Genomic DNA, 19,286 nt, shown 5'->3' with positions numbered 1-19,286 from the left:
TGAGGGAGGAGGTACGGAAGATGTTGGAGCCACATGTAAAAGTTTTTTTAAATATTTAATAATAAATAATTAAAACACAATACAATACTACTACACCACAGTGCTATTCAAGAGTTCAGAGATCACACAGAAACTTAAAATAATTCAGTAGTACAGTTATGACATAACAGAAAAACACTTAGTCTAACTTTCTTCTAATTTCCTAGCTATTACTACAAGAAAACATAGTTCTGATATAACTTACGTAAATAACAGGCAGAGTGCTGATGAGATGGATATCAAGACAAACATGCTTAATAATTTCTGGTTCTCACTGTTTAAAATGAAACTGCAGTTCTGCTAAAACATTAGACTCATCGACTCCAAATTCTAACTTCAAAGGACATACAGAACATAAATTTAATTGTAAAGAACATTTGAAATGCTTGGCTTAGTTTTCCTTACAGCAGATGGCAATGTTGCTACAATGAGGAAGTTCACATTTTACAGTGTTTTCGTTCACTTAAGAAACAAGCCTATATTTATATTTACAAATGCCAGAATTATGTATCAAATTCTATTTGGCTAGGCTGGCAGCCTTCAGCCCTTCTCTACCAGTCTTCACACAGCCCATCAGAATACAGTACATAGATTCCAAATTTGAACTCGCTGCCCAGTGGCTTTGATTTCTGGCATTCTGGCTAGGAAGTGGTGCAAAATTCAGTTGCAGTATGCCCAGCACACAATTTTAATAATTTATACTTTATCCATTTAACATTTTGTATTTTCCCTCTGTTGCTATTTTCTATAAAATGTATCCATTGTATATTGTGCTTTCATACAACTGCTTTGATACAAATGTTACAAACTGATACTAAAATAAACATTTGTTTGAAAACTAATTGTTGAGTATAATGTGTTACTGCCTTTAGACTGCCAGTTTGGGACGACTTGATTTTTGTGGTTTCCTATAAACAACTGATTCATTTCATCAGTTTATACTAAATTTTTCAGTGTTTCACATATTTAATAATAAACCCAAACTGGTAAGAAGTCTGTTACTCTCTACTACATTTCAATAGCTAAATAGTTAGTTAATTGTATGAACTCTCTCTGTTTATTTTAGACTTCATTTTAGTGGTCATTGTATGCAGCAGTGACCAAAATGATGCAGTCTTGCATTTTCAAGATACTATACCATTGGTTTCTTTGACCTTTCTAATGGTGATTAGCTGCCATGGAACCATATAATTTATTTTTGATTACAATATTTAACTGGTTAAAACGAGGGTATCATATGGTGCACTCTGTCTGCTGCATACGCTTTATAACTAAATGTAAATAACATTCCTTTTATTTATGGTGTGTCCTCAGTGCAATAAATCAAGAACACTTGCTGTATAGTTCCATTACTTATGCTGTAAAAGAGTGTAAAGTATGCTTCCCGTGCAGGCATTTAACACAAACACATAAAGTGCACTTTATATACAGATCTCCCGGTATCCAAAACCACGAACTGCTCTGCATATTTACTGCACCTAACAGTCACCACACTAGCCTATTTAGAGTTGTGCTACTGTATATAAAATACACAGCTGGATAGTTAGATTTTTTAATGTACGTGTTAAGTACTTCAGACATGTAAAAAAAGAAAACGATCAAAACTTTCCCTAAATATTGTGGAACAGTTTTAATTAAAATGTAATGTTTCCTGATTCCAGACAGCATTGATTAGCATGTAATGTCAGTACTGATAACTTTGAAAAACCAAAGTCAAGTGCAGTCCAACTGCACTGTTCAAAATTGACCGGGACTTCAGAAATGCAGGAATACTTTTTAAACATCACTTTAACTTTCTATTGCCTCGCTTCTACTCCAGTAGCAGACACTAAAGTGAAGATAGTGAAAACTTGGCATTTTATGAACAACCCAAAATGTCACAAAACTGAGACAAACCAGTGTACAGAAACAAAACGATAAACTGCCCAAGGCTCCAGTGGGCACTGTCAGTAAAAAATCCTTTAAGACAGGCACAAACCACATAAAATTCAAACTAAAAAACAAACACGTTAACAGCTTTTAGTTTTTCAGGTCTGGTGAAGTTTTACACTATATAAAACAATAGCACTTGAGCGTTTTTTTTTTTTGTTTGTTTGTTTTTTTTTTTACTGAGTCACCGGAGCCTTGGGCAGTTTATCATTTTGTTTCTGCACAGTTTATGAACAGTCACATACCTTTTAAAAGCTGGAAACTGCATAGTAGTTTCACTGAATGTTCTCTCCTTTTTTCAGGTATACACTAAACACAGGAGTGTTAAAACACCACATGGTTTCCAGTTTCACTTCCCAGTTACCAAGAAAAGTACCATGTGCCCTTAGCGACAATATGAAATGTGTTTTATTTTTACTCTTTTTTACTTACCTTGAGGGTCGAGCGTCTGGAGAAATTAAATTTTCACATACTGGAGTGTGGGTGCTCAGTCGACTGGACTATGAAGAATTTGGTAAAACTTATGTTAACTTATAAACACTGCGCTCGCTCTTGCTGCTGTGCTGTTATTCCAAATTAACTTAGTCCAAATCTCCCTCTCTCTCTGACAGGCTGGCAGTTACAAGCTGATGTCATCATGCACTCCTCTGCACATTGATGGCGATGCGTGATGATGTCAGACACATCTTCAAATTGTGTAAAAAAAAAATTTTAAAAATCTAGAATTGAAGGGGCCACTCAGAATTCATGGCACCCCATTATTTTGCTCTCAAAACCGGTAAATACCAAGGAATTCAATACGGTTGAGAGGTATGGTTCAGATGCTTCCCTGATTTTACAGAATCAAAGTTTATAGATGTTGTACCCTTATGGGCAGGATTAAGTGTATAAATATTGTGTAAAATATTGTAAAAGTATTATTTTGTAATATGTTTAAAGAAAAATGTCTTTCTTTGAATGCGCAGAGCATGGTAATTTTCTTCCAGTGGTTTCTACAGGCAAATTAACCAGTCACAGAGACTTTGAGTATGAAACAGCACAACCAGGAAGGCTAAACTCTGTGAGTTAGTTCTTCACTGGAAGGACAGTGCATTTAAGCTGAGTGGAAGACCTGGAAGCATGAACTGAGGAAAGTCCTAGTCAAGACTTGTCAGTGAAAATTATGGACTGTCCTTCATTTTTAGAGCTAAAAGTAAGGCCTAGGAGAAAAGCCTAGAGATTTTTTTGAATTGAGAGTGAGACTCAGGAGGAAATCCTGGAGCATGGGAGTATTTGAACTTGACGTGGAGCCTAGGAAAGAGGCCCACTTTTATTCCGACAGAAATAATTTATGGACCAGAGAAGTTTATGGACTGAATTATTTTGAAAGTACTGTTTTGTTGTGTTTTATAAAACCCACTTTATTTAAAAGGTACTATTTTCTTGTATTTTGAAATGCAAAATGAAAGAGAGTATTAAGATAAACATTAATTTTGTGGATGTCCTGCCTTCAGCTGTCTTAATAATATTTAAATTTTAAGTAATTGCACGAATTAAGGTTTTATGTTTTTTTTTTTTTTTTATTGAATTCTGGCACCAGTTTTTTGAAATATATGGGTGCCTTCTTTGATAGTAAAATTAACATTCTTGACTTGTCAGTTTCATCTGATAGTGAGCAAACTGGATTTAATGTTAATATATTTTGTAAATCAATTTCTGTAAACTATTAATGTTAAGTTGTCAATCTCGCCTTCATTCTTGCTGGATGGGTTTGGAGCCGATCCTCGGCTCCGACTCGGCCTATGCTAAAGCTCGAGAGCTATTTTTACCGGCTCGAGGCTCCCCTATATCCCACAATGCTAGGCGCTAACTACCCAGATCTCGTTTGCCGCTTCAGCTGCGAGGTGCGTTTCTTACTGGCTCTGCAGGTTGGATTTAATATTTTCTTAAAATTTCTCTAATTTAGTCAATTTTAGATAGTTATTGTTAGTACCCATCCCATTAGCTTTCCTTCTTAGTATAACTTCCATCCAGTCCCTTAAATCCCTTAAAATCCTAACCCCTTGTTTGGTTTAAAAGGTTAGGCCTTTGGGCCCATTCCCTTTTTCCTTAAATTGTCAGGTGAAATTGTCTGTGTGACTGACTTAGATTTGTGTTAAGGGGTGTCTGTGTGTGTGTGTGTGTGTGTGTGTGTGTGTGTGTGTGTGTGTGTGTATTTGTTATTGTCCTTTATTAGGATGTCTAAAGACACCAGGGTCTCAGGCTTCAAGAAGTGTGACTCGTGCTGTCAGAAAATGTCGCTGACAGACGGTCACACTTCTTGTGTTTATTGCCTGGGCCCTCTGCACCTGCAGGACTCTTGTTCTGTCTGTCATGTGTTCAGTCCGAGAGTCCTGCTGGAACGCAGAAATAAGTTAATTTTGAGAGGCTTATTAAAGCCTAAAGGTTCCCCGGCCAAGTCATCGTCGGGGAAGCCTTCAAAGCCTTCCAAGCCATTGGCTCCATGTTCAGAGCCTTCGACTGGTGGTGCTCTGACTGCTTCTACATCAGCTCCAGCTGGAGCCGATGTTTCTAAGATACAGTCTTCTTCATCGGCTCCGGCTGGAGCCGATGTTTCTCAGACGCAGTCTTCTACATCGGCTCGAGCCAGAGCCGATGTTTCTAAGACTCAGTCGGCACCGATAGTTGTGTTGGTGCCATCTGCCAGCCATAAACGGTCCAGGTCTCCATCCTTGGAATCCGTTCATTCAGCTCCGAGGTCCCCCTTACTCTCAGAGTGGAGCCATCGATCCCATTCCTCTAGGTCTTCGAGGCTGTCAGACCATGACCTTGAGAGGGAAGTTAGTAGACTCCTTAAGTCTCAGGCACTACCCCAGATGCTTCATAGCCCTTCTCAACAGACAGTGGCTATTCCCACTCCATCTTTGATTCCTCCTCCGACTCTTCCCTTGAGTTCAGAGCCGGAGCCTGTGGGAGCCATGGCCGTCGATACATCGGAGCCGATACCTCACCTTTCGGCTTTGGCATCAGCTCCAGTCTCTTCCATGGTCCCATCCTTGGAGAGATCCGGGCGCCTGGACTTCCTCATCAGCTCCGAGGGGGCGAGTGGCATCAGACCCTTGTCTGACCCCGTTCTCCCTCTTGGAGCTTCGGTGCTGGTGAGCTCGGCCTCGACATCGGATTCAGAGCCGTCCCTCTCAGTGCCGGGAGGGGTCCTTATCTCTTCGGAGGGGGGACCTTCTACCCTGCCTGATAGGGGCACCTTTGAAGTCATGAGGAGCGTGCTGGCCCCTGTGCCTGCTCCACAGTCGGCTCCCTCAGCTCCTCCCTCTGTAGTGCCTGCTGTGGTCTCTACCCACCCTCTCATTCCTGACCGTAGAGATCCAACACCTCAGGTTTCCCCATTGGGAATATCTTCCTCTTCTGAGGTTTCCCCTGATCCATCAGGGGAACCCCCTTGGAAGAGTGTAAGAGGAAGCATGTGGACTCCCCCGAGTCCATCACATCTGATACCGACTTGGATGAGTCGGAAGGGTCCCCACGGTCCCCCTCTGAGGATGTCTCCTTTTCGGACATCCTTGAGATTCTCAAGCAGAGGGGGAACTGGTCTACCCTCAATCCTTCCGAGGATGAGTCAGTTTACCTAGAGGCGTTTGGCTCTCACCCTTCCACCTCCTGGGTGTCTCCGCCCTTTGAACCCCTCATGGAAGTGGTGGCGCGGAAGGCGTGGACGGCCCCTGATATGATGGAACCTACCCCACGGAGGCCTTCAAAATTCATAACAGCCCCTTCGGACAAACAGTTTTTAGCCAAGGGTGTCCCGGTTGATGCCATGGTGGTGGCTGCAGCCACTAAGAAGGAACTGGCTGATCCTTCAGTACCTGTCCATCCTCCTAACAAGGAGTCTAGGACTATGGATAGGTACGGCAAGCGGATGTTTTCTTCAGCGACCTTTGTCATGCGGTCGCTGAATTACCTGTGCCATTTCACCCGCCTTCAAAGAGACATGCTCAAAGAAATGGGTGTGGCCCTACAGGATCCAACAGCTGTGGGGTCTCAAGACAAAATCAACTCCCAGCTGGCAACCCTGAATTCGATTGTCAACTCCTCCATACGGCTTATTTCCTACACGGCTGATGGGGCGAGTAGGGCTGCAGGCACAGGCGTGGCCTTATGGCATCATGCCTGGATGCGGCTTTGTAACTTTGCAGACCCCTTCAAGGCATCCTTCACTAACTCCCCCTTTGATGGTTCAGTTTTGTTTGGACTTCAGGTGAAGGATACTTTGACCAGATGCGAGCAAGAAGGCAAAACTCTCTCTGTCGTGGGAGTCTGTTTTTCCACCCTGTCTAGACCGTATCCTAAGGGTCAGAAGGGTGGGAAAATGTGGTTCCATAAACCACAAGAGGTTGCGCCTGACGCAAGAGGTCAGTTCCCTTCTAGAGGCGGGGGGGGGGGACAATAACATACGCCGCCCGAGAGGCAGAGGAGGTCCGCAAAATCAGGGTAGCAGAGAGATACTCTCTGACAAACCCTTCCAGCATCCCTGAGAAGCTGCCCGACTGTCCGCCTTCGGAGGCAATCGGGGGAAGGTTATCACTGTACCCAGAAGCCTGGCTTTCACTCCCCCAAGACAAATGGGTACGGTCGATTATATCCAAGGGTTACAAAATTCCCTTTATCCACACCCCAACTCAGCCAAAAGGGCCCCTTTCAGATGTTCCACCCAGTCTAAGGGAACAAGCAGTACTAGAAATATCAAAACTGCTAACAAAAAGAGCCATCCAGCCAGTCCCAGCAGACCATCAAGGATCCAGAATCTACTCCAAGTTCTTTTTGGTACCAAAAAAGACAGGGGACTGGAGGCCAATATTGGATCTCAGCAGACTAAACAAGTCTGTAAAAAGAATGAAGTTCCGGATGGTCACGCTACAGTCCATTCTACCCTTTCTGGGTCAGGAAAATTGGATGTGCTCAGTAGACCTTCAGGATGCGTACTACCACATCAAGATGCACAGGCGCTCCAGGAGGTTTCTCTGCTTCCGACTGGGAGCCAGTCACTACCAGTTCAGGGCCCTGCCCTTTGGTCTCACTACAGCCCCCCGAGTGTTCACCAAATGCATGGCAGCGGTTACGGCTCATCTGAGGCGTCAAGGATTCCAGGTGTTTCCATATCTAGACGACTGGCTCCTCACTGCCACCACCAGGTTTCAGCTTCTCCTCTCCAGAGATTACACCATTCATACTTGCAAAGGGCTAGGTATCTCCATAAATTTCGAAAAGTCTGCCTTGTCGCCTTGTCAGTCTATTACCTTCATAGGCGCCACCTTGGACACAGTCCGACTCTCTGCAAAACTAACCGAGCAAAGAGTTTTAGATATTCGCAGGCATGTTCTCATCCTCCTACAGAACAACAGAATCCAGGCCAGGTTTGTCCTGAAGGTATTAGGTCTTATAGCGGCAGCCATTACACTACTTCCCCTAGCTCACTTTCATATGCGGATCCTTCAGTGGATGCTTTTTTCCCAGTGGTCCTTTCAACAGCTTCCAATGTCACACAACATCTTAATAACCCTGTCTTGCAAGAAACACCTTTCTTGGTGGATGGTCTCCCCTCAAGTCCTTCAGGGCAGACCACTTGTTCCTTCTCCTCCAGTCGCCACGGTGACAACGGATGCCTCCCTGGTTGGGTGGGGGGGCATTTTCAGGGCAGGATGGTCCAGGGCACATGGCAACCTTTCGAATGCCACCTGCACATAAATGTCTTGGAGATGAGAGCAGTACTTTTAGCGTTGCAAGCCCTTCAGGACTCTCTTCCCATCGGGACTATTGCAGTTCAGACGGACAATATGTCCGTAGTGTGTTACATCAACAAGCAGGGCGGAATCAAGTCCTATCCCTTATGTCGAGAGGCACTCAGACTTTGGCAGTGGGCAATCTCCTCTCAGCGGTTTCTGATAGCAATGCATATCCCCAGGAAGTCCAACATCATAGCGGACAGGTTGAGAAGAGCCATTCTCATGCCACACGAGTGGTCTCTCAAGCAATCAGTAGTGGAAGAAATTTTTCAGAAATGGGGTCGACCTTGCTGTGATCTTTTTGCAACACCTCAAAACAGCAAGTGCCATGACTTTTTCACTCTCTTCCCGGCCACCCCCCCCCCCAGAGATGCTCTAGTCCACGATTGGCCCCGGGGACTTCTGTATGCCTTTCCCCCCTTTCCATTAATCACTCAGTTGATTCAGAAAGCTACCACCTTGAGAGCCACGATGATCCTCATTGCTCCTTACTGGCCTCGACAGATATGTTTTCCGTTCCTGCATCGTTACCTCTTGGGGCAGCCCTGGCATCTGGACCCAGTGCCAGACCTCTTGACCCATCAGTCAGGACAGCTGCACCACTCCCTCCAATCTCTCAACCTCACAGCTTGGTTGCTACAATTCCAACCCTAGCCAGGCTTCCCCTTATTTCCCATTCTGTGCATGACATCCTTATAGCTTCCCTTAAGTCATCTACCAGAAGGATTTATGGCAGCAAGTGGAAGCGTTTTTCCTTCTGGGCAGGAGCTAGAAATATGGATCCTTTTACTGCCCCTATCCAATCAGTCCTAGACTTCCTAGCCGAACTGTTTCACTCAGGGTCTTCTTCCTCCACCATCAGAGTACAGTTAGCAGCTATTTCGAACTTTCATGTAGGCTTTTCGGACTCCAGTATCATGTCCCATAAGCTTTGTAAAAACTTTCTTAAAGGAATCTTTTTGCTTAAGCCCCCAATCAGAGACCCCCCACCACAGTGGGACTTAAATTTGATTCTAACTTCCTTGATTCTTCCCCCCTTTGAACCTGCGGCTTCCTGCTCCTTGAAGTTGCTCTCTTGGAAGACTCTTTTTCTAGTCGCCATAACATCTGTGAAAAGAGTATCAGAACTTCATGCCCTTTGCATTCGTCCACCTTATCTAGTTTTCCATAAAGACAGAGTGTCTCTCAGGACTAACCGTCCTTTTTACCCAAGATTTCTTCTGAGGCGAACCTAAACCAGACTGTCAATCTCCCAGTTTTCTTCCCCAACTACTCCAACAGAGCGGAACAAAAGCTGCATTTTCTGGACGTTCATCGTCAGCTCCGTTACTATCTGGATAGAACCAAGCAAGCTAGGAAATCTGAGCAGCTCTTCCTATCTTATGCGATAGGGAAGAAAGGCCTTCCAGTTTCCAAAGTAACCCTTTCTAGATGGCTGGCCTCTGTGATTACTTTCATCTATGAACTCAAACATCAAAAACTACCGTCAAGGCCCAGAGCTCACTCAACTAGAGCATTAGCCATGTCAATAGCTTTTCAGGCTAGATTACCAATAGATTCCATTTGTGCGGCAGCCACATGGGCCTCTCCTCATACTTTTATCTCTCATTACAAATTAGACATAGCCTCCCGAAGCTGGGCTAATTTTGGTTCCACCGTTCTCAAGAGTCTGTTCCGATGAGCCACCCAGGGTGAAGGTGCGAGGGACGAGGTCCCATCCAGCAAGAATGAAGGCGAGATTGACAACTTAACATTGAGAAGTTATGTACCTACCATAACGTTCCATGTTAGTTGTCTTCTTCTCGCCTTCTTTCTTGCGTCCCACCCCCCATCCCCCTAGCCTGGACAGACCTAAGGATCCTTGAGGATCTTCTTTCTGCCACAGTATAAGCCCCCTTGGCTATCTTTTATTGGTAGCTGTAGATCTAGATGACTATATGTGTAAGGTTTCCTCTTCCCCTTATCTTGGAGATCAGAACTGCTATGGTTTCAGCTATCAAACGAGATCTGGGTAGTTAGCGCCTAGCATTGTGGGATATAGGGTAGCCTTGAGCCAGTAAAAATAGCTCTCGAGCTTTAGTATAAGTCGAGTCGGAGCCGAGGATCGGCTCTGAACCCATCCAGCAAGAAAGAAGGCGAGAAGAAGACAACTAACATGGAACGTTATGGTAGGTACATAACTTCTCATTTAAGAACAGGCAGGTGCTACCCACAGTATATTAAAGAATAGTAGTTAAGAAGCCACTTTGTGGATATTTCTAGATTAACTACAAATAAAGAAATCTTTCTGTAAAAAACTGAACATCAGCTAGATTTATTCACCCAGAGAGGTTACAGTAGCATGTGGGTGGAAAGGGTAGTAAAATAAAGAATATATTATATTCACCAGTTTTGAACATGGTTTAAACAGTGGTTCAATTTGAAACAGAGAAATGTATGATGTGCCGTTTTATACTTGTATTATGGTAGTTTGGTTAAAAAAATTGGCATATTTTAACTGGCAACCAGGATTTTGTTCAAAGTTTTAAGTGATACCCTAAGATTTGTGAATAAGAAATCCCTAAATTTGATGACTATCGTAGAATACACAGATATTTCTGGGGCTTGATTAGATAACAGAAAACCAGTATAAACATGTGTCTTCTGTAAATACTGTAAGCACATAGATTCTAGTCTAATACTGAATTTGTTTAACACAAAAACAATTCATGGACCATGGGGACATTTTGATAGTAACACGAAGGGCATTGTTCACGTTGGTAGACACAGCTACAAAGAAAATGTCATGCAGTTAATAATGCAAAGAGTAGTAATAACACCCTTTATAAATATTTTACAAATTGTACTGAATGGAGAAAGATTTCGTTTAGGACCCAGATGTGATTATTTTTATACCAACTTAGAATTTCAAGAAATGTGATAGCAGATTAATCTTAAATCAGCCACCTGGGTTAAATGAAAATACTAGTTAAGGCTATGAGTTGTAGATCCAGTGGCACAGGGTTTTATTCCCTCAGTCCTCATTTGTTTACTGTGTAACCTTGAGCAAGTCACTTAGACATTGCTTAGGGGGCAGCTGGCAATTTGAGCTAGACTCCTCAATGGTCTTCTAGACCGCAAAGCTAGTAACTACTTACGCAACAGTGCTTTAAAACTGTGACGAGATCACTGTTTTATATGGTCATATTGTTACAATTTTAAATTAATGTAATGTTCTTTAAATTGATTGATTGACTCTTAATCATTGGCTGTTGGTTATGAGGTTATGTTGTAAAATATTATTTAAACATTTTACTGTACAAATTCTCAGTTATGAAAAAGTCTCTTAGAAGTGAGATTAAAGCGCTCAACTTGTTTAATAAACATTTTCTATTTTTCCAATTTGGTCATTTTATTTCCATTATAAGTTTGCTTTTGTAACATATATTGAATTCTTTAATGATTGTATTTTCTTTTAATTGTCTGGTGTGTACTACCTACACATTTCTGGCTAGTGTTTTAATATTTAGAGGGTTTCATTTTACTAGACTTGTGATTAATATAATTTGATGGTACAATTTACCTTTGTCACTATTACTTTTTTTTCATACAGAGTTGAGGCTCCTAAAACAACTTAGTTAGGTGTAATTAGTTCTGAGTTTTACAGCCTGGAGCCCCCTGATAGCCATAGCTCATGACTATACATCTTTATGCCTAGCAGGTTATCCGACTGCTGTAAAATCTTTGTAGACGTTGTTGACATCTGCCTGACAGCTAATATTCCATGGGTCTATGTCAGTTTATCGAACAACCAAACTGTCAAAACCCATATGGTTGACACTTTGGTTCGTTGAACCATTCTGACTGAGATTGCAATAAGGTGGGCATCGGGGAATTTGCCATTTTCCCTACTGTAGGGCAGTCTTTGAGTTGGAATAAATAATTAGCAGGGGGTTGCAGGGGAGCTTATCTCCCTACAAAAACATTGTCTTGTTGGCAGACATGTGGCTTTGTATCAGTTTTTTGGTTAACTATATTGTTGACAATATGAGTTTCGACAATGTATTTTTTTGATAAAATGACATAGATCCATATTCCACTCACATTTATATTATTGCTGTGGTAATCTTGTTTACTTTGCCATGTACTGTTAAGGTAATTACCTCACACATCTGTACCTTCCTAATCTAGGGAAACATAGAGACACTAATCTGATCACATATAAATCTAAATATGGGAGCAAAAGAGTTATGTTAGGGATAGGATGACAAAGCTGATTGTGACTGATAAGTATATGCTACAGATGAGCTAAAGCGTGTAAATTGTTAAACGGTTTGACATAATGGCTATATATATATATATATATATATATATATATATATATTTTTTTTTTTTTTTTTTTATGATGACTAAACAAAATAAGTGACCTGAAAATTAAGTGCAAAAAGTAGGTAATTGCTTAGCTGATTTAATATTGTAAAACAGCAATAATATTGATGTTTATTGATTTATCGCTGAATTAAATTTTATTTTATAGGGTAAACACTTTGGGCTTGAAAAAAAAGAAGATAAATGCATAAAGGAAATGAAATTTTTATGGCAAAAATAATACTGATATTTATTGCCTTATAGTACAATTTGCTATTATTTTGCAGGGTAATTTTTTTGGGCTTGGAAGACTGCGTAAATTTAAGAGGAAGAAGGCCAAAGGTAATATATTTTTGTCATGCTATTTATAACCAGTTCACAAAGCAAGATGTTTATAGAACTGCATAGATGGCCATTTAATATTTAATAAGAACTTTTTTTCAGAAACACAATGCATATACTGTATGTGAATCTACATTTTAAACATTTACAGAACTGATCTGTAATTGTCTCATATTAAGAAACACATGTTAAAAAGAAACTTACCCAGTGCATCAGCTCCATGCTACTTATATGGCTTAAATATATGGGACAAGAGGTCCACTTCTAAATCTTGAAAGCTCATAATCTCGAAATTCAAAACACTGAGTCCAAAGTCTTGAAAGTTCAAAATACTGAAAACTCAAAATACTGAATTTCGTAATATCGAAAAAACAGAGTATACCAACACAAACAAATAACAAAACATATTTCTCTTCTCCGACTATAAGCAGGGGGGGGGGTAAGCCCCCCTGTGCCCCCCCCCCACACCCTGGTACTTAAGTATATCAACTCCAGTATCGCACTCCACAGAAGAAAATGGCAAACATACCATTATGTGCTTCATGACTGCCTGTTGTAACCGTAGTTATGTTCCCTTTTAATTTGCTATACCACAACATAACTCATCTTAGTGTAGTAAAGTGCGATCTCGGAGTCAATATATTTAAGTAGCAGGGGGTGTGGGGGTGCAGGGGTGCTTGCCCCCCTGCTAATGGTTGGAGTAAACTAATATGCTTTGTCTTATTTGTTTTTCTATGTACTTCTGGTGGAGTATAGTAAGTGTTAGTATCCTGTAGTTTTTCTTCGATATTATGAAATTCAGTATTTTGAGTTTTCAGTATTTTGAACTTTCAAGATTTTGGACTCAGTATTTTGAATTTCAACATTATGAATTTTCATCTTCCACCAATCCAAAGGTGATTAAGGACTAAGCTGATCAAGAAAGACTTAGTGAGTGGTAGTCAAAGTGGATGCTTTAATATTTTATGTAAGTATTTCAACAGACACAGCCTGCACTTCTTAGCCAGTGCTACTTTCAGTTTAATAGATACAGCCTGCACTTCTTAGCCAGTGCTACTGTCAGTTCAATGGATGCAGCCTGCACCTCTTAGCCAGTGCTACTGTCAGTTCAATGGATGCAGGCTGCACCTCTTAGCCAGTGCTACTGTCAGTTCAAAGGAAGCAGCCTGCGCCTCTTAGCCAGTGCCACTTTTATTTCATTGGATATAGCCTGCACTTCTTAGCCAGTGCTACTGTCATTTCAATGAATATAGTCTGCACCTCTTAGCCAGTGCAACTGTCAGGCTATCTTGTCTTGGGGCAGGACTGAGGACTTGGATGACACACCCAAAGTATACTTGGGGGATTGTATAAACAATCTGGAAGAGAAAGCATGTATACATGAGTTTCTTAGCCACAAGCAGTTAGTTTTCTACCAACAGAACAACATATTAGGAAAAGGAAGTTGTTAATAAAAGGATACATTTACACATGTGATCTGTCAGGAAAATATTAGACTGATTCATGGAAGTGAGTTAACTTGAGGAGGCTTGTCTAGTGAACATCAGCAACATCAAGATTTTGGGCTGGGGAGAGGGATAGTGGAGTAAGTGTACACTGACCAGCAAGTCAGTGCAGTGCTGCCAGGTATTATTTATACCCTCATCATCTGCATGGACATGGACATTTATGTTGGTGATGGACCATATCAGAGTGACTCATGTGGAGGGACTGCTGGGATTTTGGATTGGATGGTGGCAGACAGGCAGTTTTCACTGACATAAATGTAGGATTTGGAGGGACAGGTATATCTCACAGAGGCTATCACTGCTGCTGTACAGACTCCCATCCACATAAAACAAAGTTATCATTGCCCATTTTCAAGTGCAGCTTAGATCTATGGATGGGAAACAGAAAGATGTTATGTGATCCTATCTCGCCTACATTCTGACTGATGGGTTCGGAGCCGATCCCTCGGCTCCGACTCGGCACGCTTATGCTATAGAGCGAGGCCTCTAATTGGCTGAGCTATCTTTATCCCAGGATGCACCACCACTAATCCCCCAGATCTCGTTTGCCGCTTACAGAGCTTGGACGTGGTCTCAACATTGGCTGGGCTAAGTACTATATATTAGGCTTTTTTCCTGTCAGTATTTGCTTCATTTAAACCCAAAAGCTGTTTTAACGGCTATTCTTTGTGTACGAGTGTTTTTTCTGGAATTTAGTTGAAATTTTCATGTTTTTCCTGTCAGAGAAGGTTCCGTTTAAGTTAGAGGGCCTTCCCTGTGGTTACTACTACTTTAGTGGTTGTGTGTGGGTCAAGTACCCGTTTAAGTTAGAGGGTCTTGACCCTCCTTTTCTCCTTTTCTCTTTCTCACTGATCTTGTGTGTGTAAAAAAAAAAAAAAAAAAAAAAAAAAAGTTCTTTAGTTTAAATATTTACACTAGCTAGTGGCATACATATTTTTGTTCTCGTGTGTCAAACCCTTTGTTGTTTAGTGTGGTGATCTGTTTTTTCAGCCTGATTATGTCTAAAGAGCATAAACCCTCCGGGTTTAAAAAGTGCACGAGGTGTGGCTTCAAAATGTCCATAACGGACGACCACTCCTCGTGCGTCTATTGTCTAGGTGCTAAACATCTGCAAGAATCGTGCAGTGTATGCCATGCGTTTTCCTCCAGAGTCCTCCAGGAGAGGAAAAACAAATTAATCCTCAAAGGATTAATCAAGCCTTCCTTCGAGGAGGCTTTATCTTCCTCTCCGTCTCCTTCTAAAAAGAGGAAAGCGTCGGCTCCGACCAGTCAGTCGGAACCGACTGGTCGGCTCCGACCAGTCAGTCGGAACCGACTGCTAAGAAAACTAAGCAGACTTCTCCATCGGCTCCACGGACTTCAGAGCAGAGGTCGGAACGGTCTAACTCGATGCCTCCAGCCTCGACCCCTCTGGTTTCGGAGCCGAGGTCTGGGGCATCAAGAGGCGGGTCACCCTCATCGGCTCCACTGATATTGGAGCCGATAAGGGTCATCGGCTCAGACTCTTCCCCCTCGGAGCCGAAGTCCTTATTGGCACCGAGGGAAATTTCCTTGAAAGTTTCCTCGGAGCCGATAATTGTTGAGTCATTTCGGAGCTGGTCCCCGAGCCCTTCGGAGCAGATGGAGAAATCGGTTCGGGCCCGATCGGTATCCTCGAGATCATCCAAGATGTCTGATTCGGACATCGACAGGGTGCTCCTTCGACTCTTCCAGTCTCCGGTGTTCCAAAAGATGGTTTCGGCTCCAGCCCATTTGGCTTCGGAGCCGATGGTCCACTCCCCTACTGTATTTCCTCCTCCAACAGCTTCGGCACCGTTGGAGCAGGTGCTGGTGGAACCAGTGGAGGTGTTAGGGTCGGGCCCGACCCTTGCTCCGACTCCGGCTCTTGGGTCGGAGTTCAGTGCACGGACTTCTTCCTTCTGCCCTGGGGGGAGGCTTCGGGATTGATGCTTTCGGTCCCAAGTCTCCCTCTTGGTGCGTCGGCGGCGGGGGGCACCGTCCACTGTCGTGGCCACGGAGGGGGGACCCTCCCAGGATTCTGGTGGTCCCGCCTTCAGGGCTATGAGGAGTGCTTTAGCCAAATCTTCCTTGGCTACCTCCACAATTTCCCCAGCTCCTTCCCTACATTTGGAGACTGGGTCATTGGCAGTCCCCCTGTCCGTAGACAGCGGAGCCCCTGGGCCTCAGGTTACCCCCGCTGGGGTTTCTCCCCCTCCTGGAGGTCCTTCTGAAGCCTCTTCGGAAGAACCTCCCAGGAAGAGAACGTGCAAGAGGAAGCACGTTGACTCCCCTGACGAGTCTTTGACATCTGACACTGATCTAGATGATGCAGAGGGGTCCCCCAAGTCGTCCTCGGATGATGTCTCCTTTGCAGACATCCTGGAAGCCCTAAAACAACGAGGCGGCTGGCAGTCCAAACCTCCCTCTGCTGATGAGTTGGTGTTCCTGAAGGCCTTCGGGGCTCAGCCCTCCGCCTCCTGGGTGTCTCCGCCCTTCGACGAGCTCTTGGACTTGATCTGTCAAAGGGCGTGGGAACACCCAGACTCTGTGGAACCAGTGCCCGCTCATCCGAACAAATTTCTCTCGGCGCCCCCGGATAAAGAGTTCCTTACGAAAGGTGTGGCTGTAGATGCTATGGTGGTGGCATCTGCTACCCAGCAAGATGTAGCAGAGGCTTCTACGTCCGTCCATCCTCCTAATAAGGAGTCTAGGAGCATGGATTGGTACGGTAAGCGCACCCTTAGTTCAGCGGCCTTTACTCTGAGGTCTTTGAACTACCTGACGCACTTTACGAGATTTCAGAGGGATCTGATTAAGGAGCTATCCGATACCCTCTTAAGTAACCTGCCTGAGGAGCTGGCCCAGACGGTTGGCTCTCAGCTGGCTACAATGTCGTCCATTTTGAACTCGTCCATGAGGCTCATTTCGTATGCGGCCGAAGGGGCGAGTAGAGCGGCGGGTACAGGCATTGCTCTACGGAGACAAGCCTGGCTCCGCCTGTGTCATTTCGCAGAGGCCTTTAAGTCTTCATTTGCCGACGCCCCCTTTGATGGGTCCTCCCTGTTTGGACCCAAGGTAAAAGACACACTTACCCGCTGTGAACAGGAGGGTAAGACTCTGACTGCCGTAGGGGCACGATTTTCCACTCCCTTTCGGCCTTATCCCAAGGCTAAAAGAGGAGGGAAAATGTGGTTCCGTAGATCTCAGAAGTCTTACCCCTCTCAGCAGGAAGGTTCCCCCTCCAGAGGCAGAGGAGGGGGAAATTCATCCGGAAGACGCCGTCCCAGAGGCGGCAGAGGCCCTCGCAACACTGGAGACCGCGAGTCCTTTCGTGGCTCTTCAGCTTTTCATAGTCCCTGAGGGATTGCCCGGCTGTGCTGCTCCGGAGCCAGTCGGGGGTCGTTTTTCGAAGCACCTGAAGGCCTGGGAAGGGATCACTCAGGACCGATGGGTGCTTCGAATTATCGCCGGAGGTTACTCCATCCCATTCTCTCGCCCCCCCCTCAGTCCAAAAAAATCCCGGACCCGCCACCCAGTCAACGGGATACCGCAGCCTCAGAAATTTCAAAGCTGCTGCAAAAAGGAGTCATCCAACCGGTCCCCGCAGACCAGATCGGATTAGGGACTTACTCAAGATTCTTTTTGGTGCCAAAAAAGACCGGGGACTTGAGGCCCATTTTGGACCTAAGCAACCTAAACCGTTCAGTCAAGAAGTCCAAGTTCCGAATGGTCACTCTACAAACCATTCTCCCATTGTTGGAGAAGGGTGTTTGGATGTGCTCCATAGATCTCAAGGACGCGTATTATCATATCAGAATACATCAAACGTCCAGGAGACATCTGCGCTTCAGCCTAGGAGGCAGTCATTTTCAGTTCCGTGCGCTGCCCTTTGGTCTCACCACAGCTCCCAGGGTGTTCACCAAATGCTTGGGAGTAGTGACTGCTCACCTGAGAAGACTAGGATACCAGGTGTTTCCGAACCTAGACGACTGGCTCCTAACTGCCACCTCCAAGCATCTACTTCTGCGGAGCCTGCAAGCCACTATATCACTGGGCAATGCCCTTGGAATCACCTTCAATTGGCCAAAGTCTGTGTTGCGTCCATCTCAAAGAATAAGATTCATAGGGGTAGAGATAGATTCAAACCAGATGCGGGTCTATCTACCTGCAGACAGAATTCAAACCATTCAAAATCAAGTTCGAGCCTTACTCCCCAGGTCCAAAGCCCCAGCCAGAATGGTCCTGCAGCTATTGGGATCCATGTCTGCCACAGTTCTGCTAGTTCCCTTGGCAAGGTTGCACATGAGAATCCTCCAGTGGCTTCTTTCAACTCAGTGGTCCTTTCAGGAACTCCCTCTCAATCATCTCATATGGATCACGGAATCTTGCAAACGGGACCTTCGCTGGTGGCTAGTGTCCTCCAATTTGGATCAGGGATGACCCTTTGTTCTTCCTCCTCCGGCGGCCACTTTGACCACGGACACCTCCCAGATGGGGTGGGGGGGGCATTCCCTGGGCAAGTCAGTCCAAGGCAAATGGCACCCGGAAGAGACTCCTCTTCACATCAACATCTTAGAAATGAGGGCAGTACTCCTGTCCCTTCAAGCCCTTCACGATTATCTCCCTCAGGGCGTAATTGCTGTTCACTCAGACAACATGTCAGTGGTCTGGTACCTGAACAAACAGGGAGGGACCAGATACTATCCTCTTTGCAGAGAAGCCATGAGAGTTTGGGAGTGGGCAGTCTCGACCAAACGCTTCCTAGTGGCTACTCACATACCGGGCAAGGCCAATGTCATAGCCGACAGATTGAGCAGAACCATCCTCTCTCCTCACAAATGGTCTCTGAATATGACAGTTGCAAGGCAGATTTTCAGCGAATGGGGAGTTCCGTGTTGCGATCTCTTCGCGACTCCTCTGAATGTGAAGTGCAAAGAATTTTTCTCCCTAACCCCGGCTCCGGGGAAGAGCCCCATGGACGCATTAGTCCATCCTTGGCCCACCGGCCTGCTTTATGCCTTCCCTCCAGTTCCTCTCCTCCCCAGGGTGATTCAAAAGGCATCTCTCTTAGGGAGCAGGATGATCTTAATTGCTCCTTACTGGCCTCGTCAAGTGTGGTTTCCCTATCTTCGGAAACCTGCTCTGGAAGGTCCGTGGTTCCTGGATCAGGTCCCAGACCTTCTGATTCATCAGTCGGGACTATTACACCAGTCCCTCCACACCTTAAAATTGACGGCCTGGCTCCTCCTCTTCCGACGATAGTCAGGAGTCAGACACTGGATCCAGATGTTGTGCACATATTATCTTCAGCCCACAAGTCCACTACAAACAAACTGTATTCTAG

At 44.4% G+C, this 19,286-nt stretch overlaps 1 protein-coding gene across 1 annotated transcript in view; it reads left to right on the top strand.

Annotated features, from left to right (window-relative positions):
- Window positions 1-19,286, top strand: part of LOC122811050 — a 746,005-nt gene that overhangs the window by 304,795 nt on the left and 421,924 nt on the right. The window contains exon 5 of the mRNA XM_044082592.1: window positions 12,380-12,434. Coding sequence (XP_043938527.1) covers window positions 12,380-12,434 — 55 coding nt within the window. The remainder of the gene's footprint in view (window positions 1-12,379; window positions 12,435-19,286) is intronic.

Source organism: Protopterus annectens, chromosome 9.part0, assembly GCF_019279795.1.
Source record: "Protopterus annectens isolate FY-2018-M chromosome 9.part0, PAN1.0, whole genome shotgun sequence".
Lineage (NCBI taxonomy): Eukaryota > Metazoa > Chordata > Ceratodontiformes > Protopteridae > Protopterus > Protopterus annectens.
Note: the sequence above shows the minus strand (reverse complement) of the source record. Positions and strands in the feature narration are given on the sequence as shown.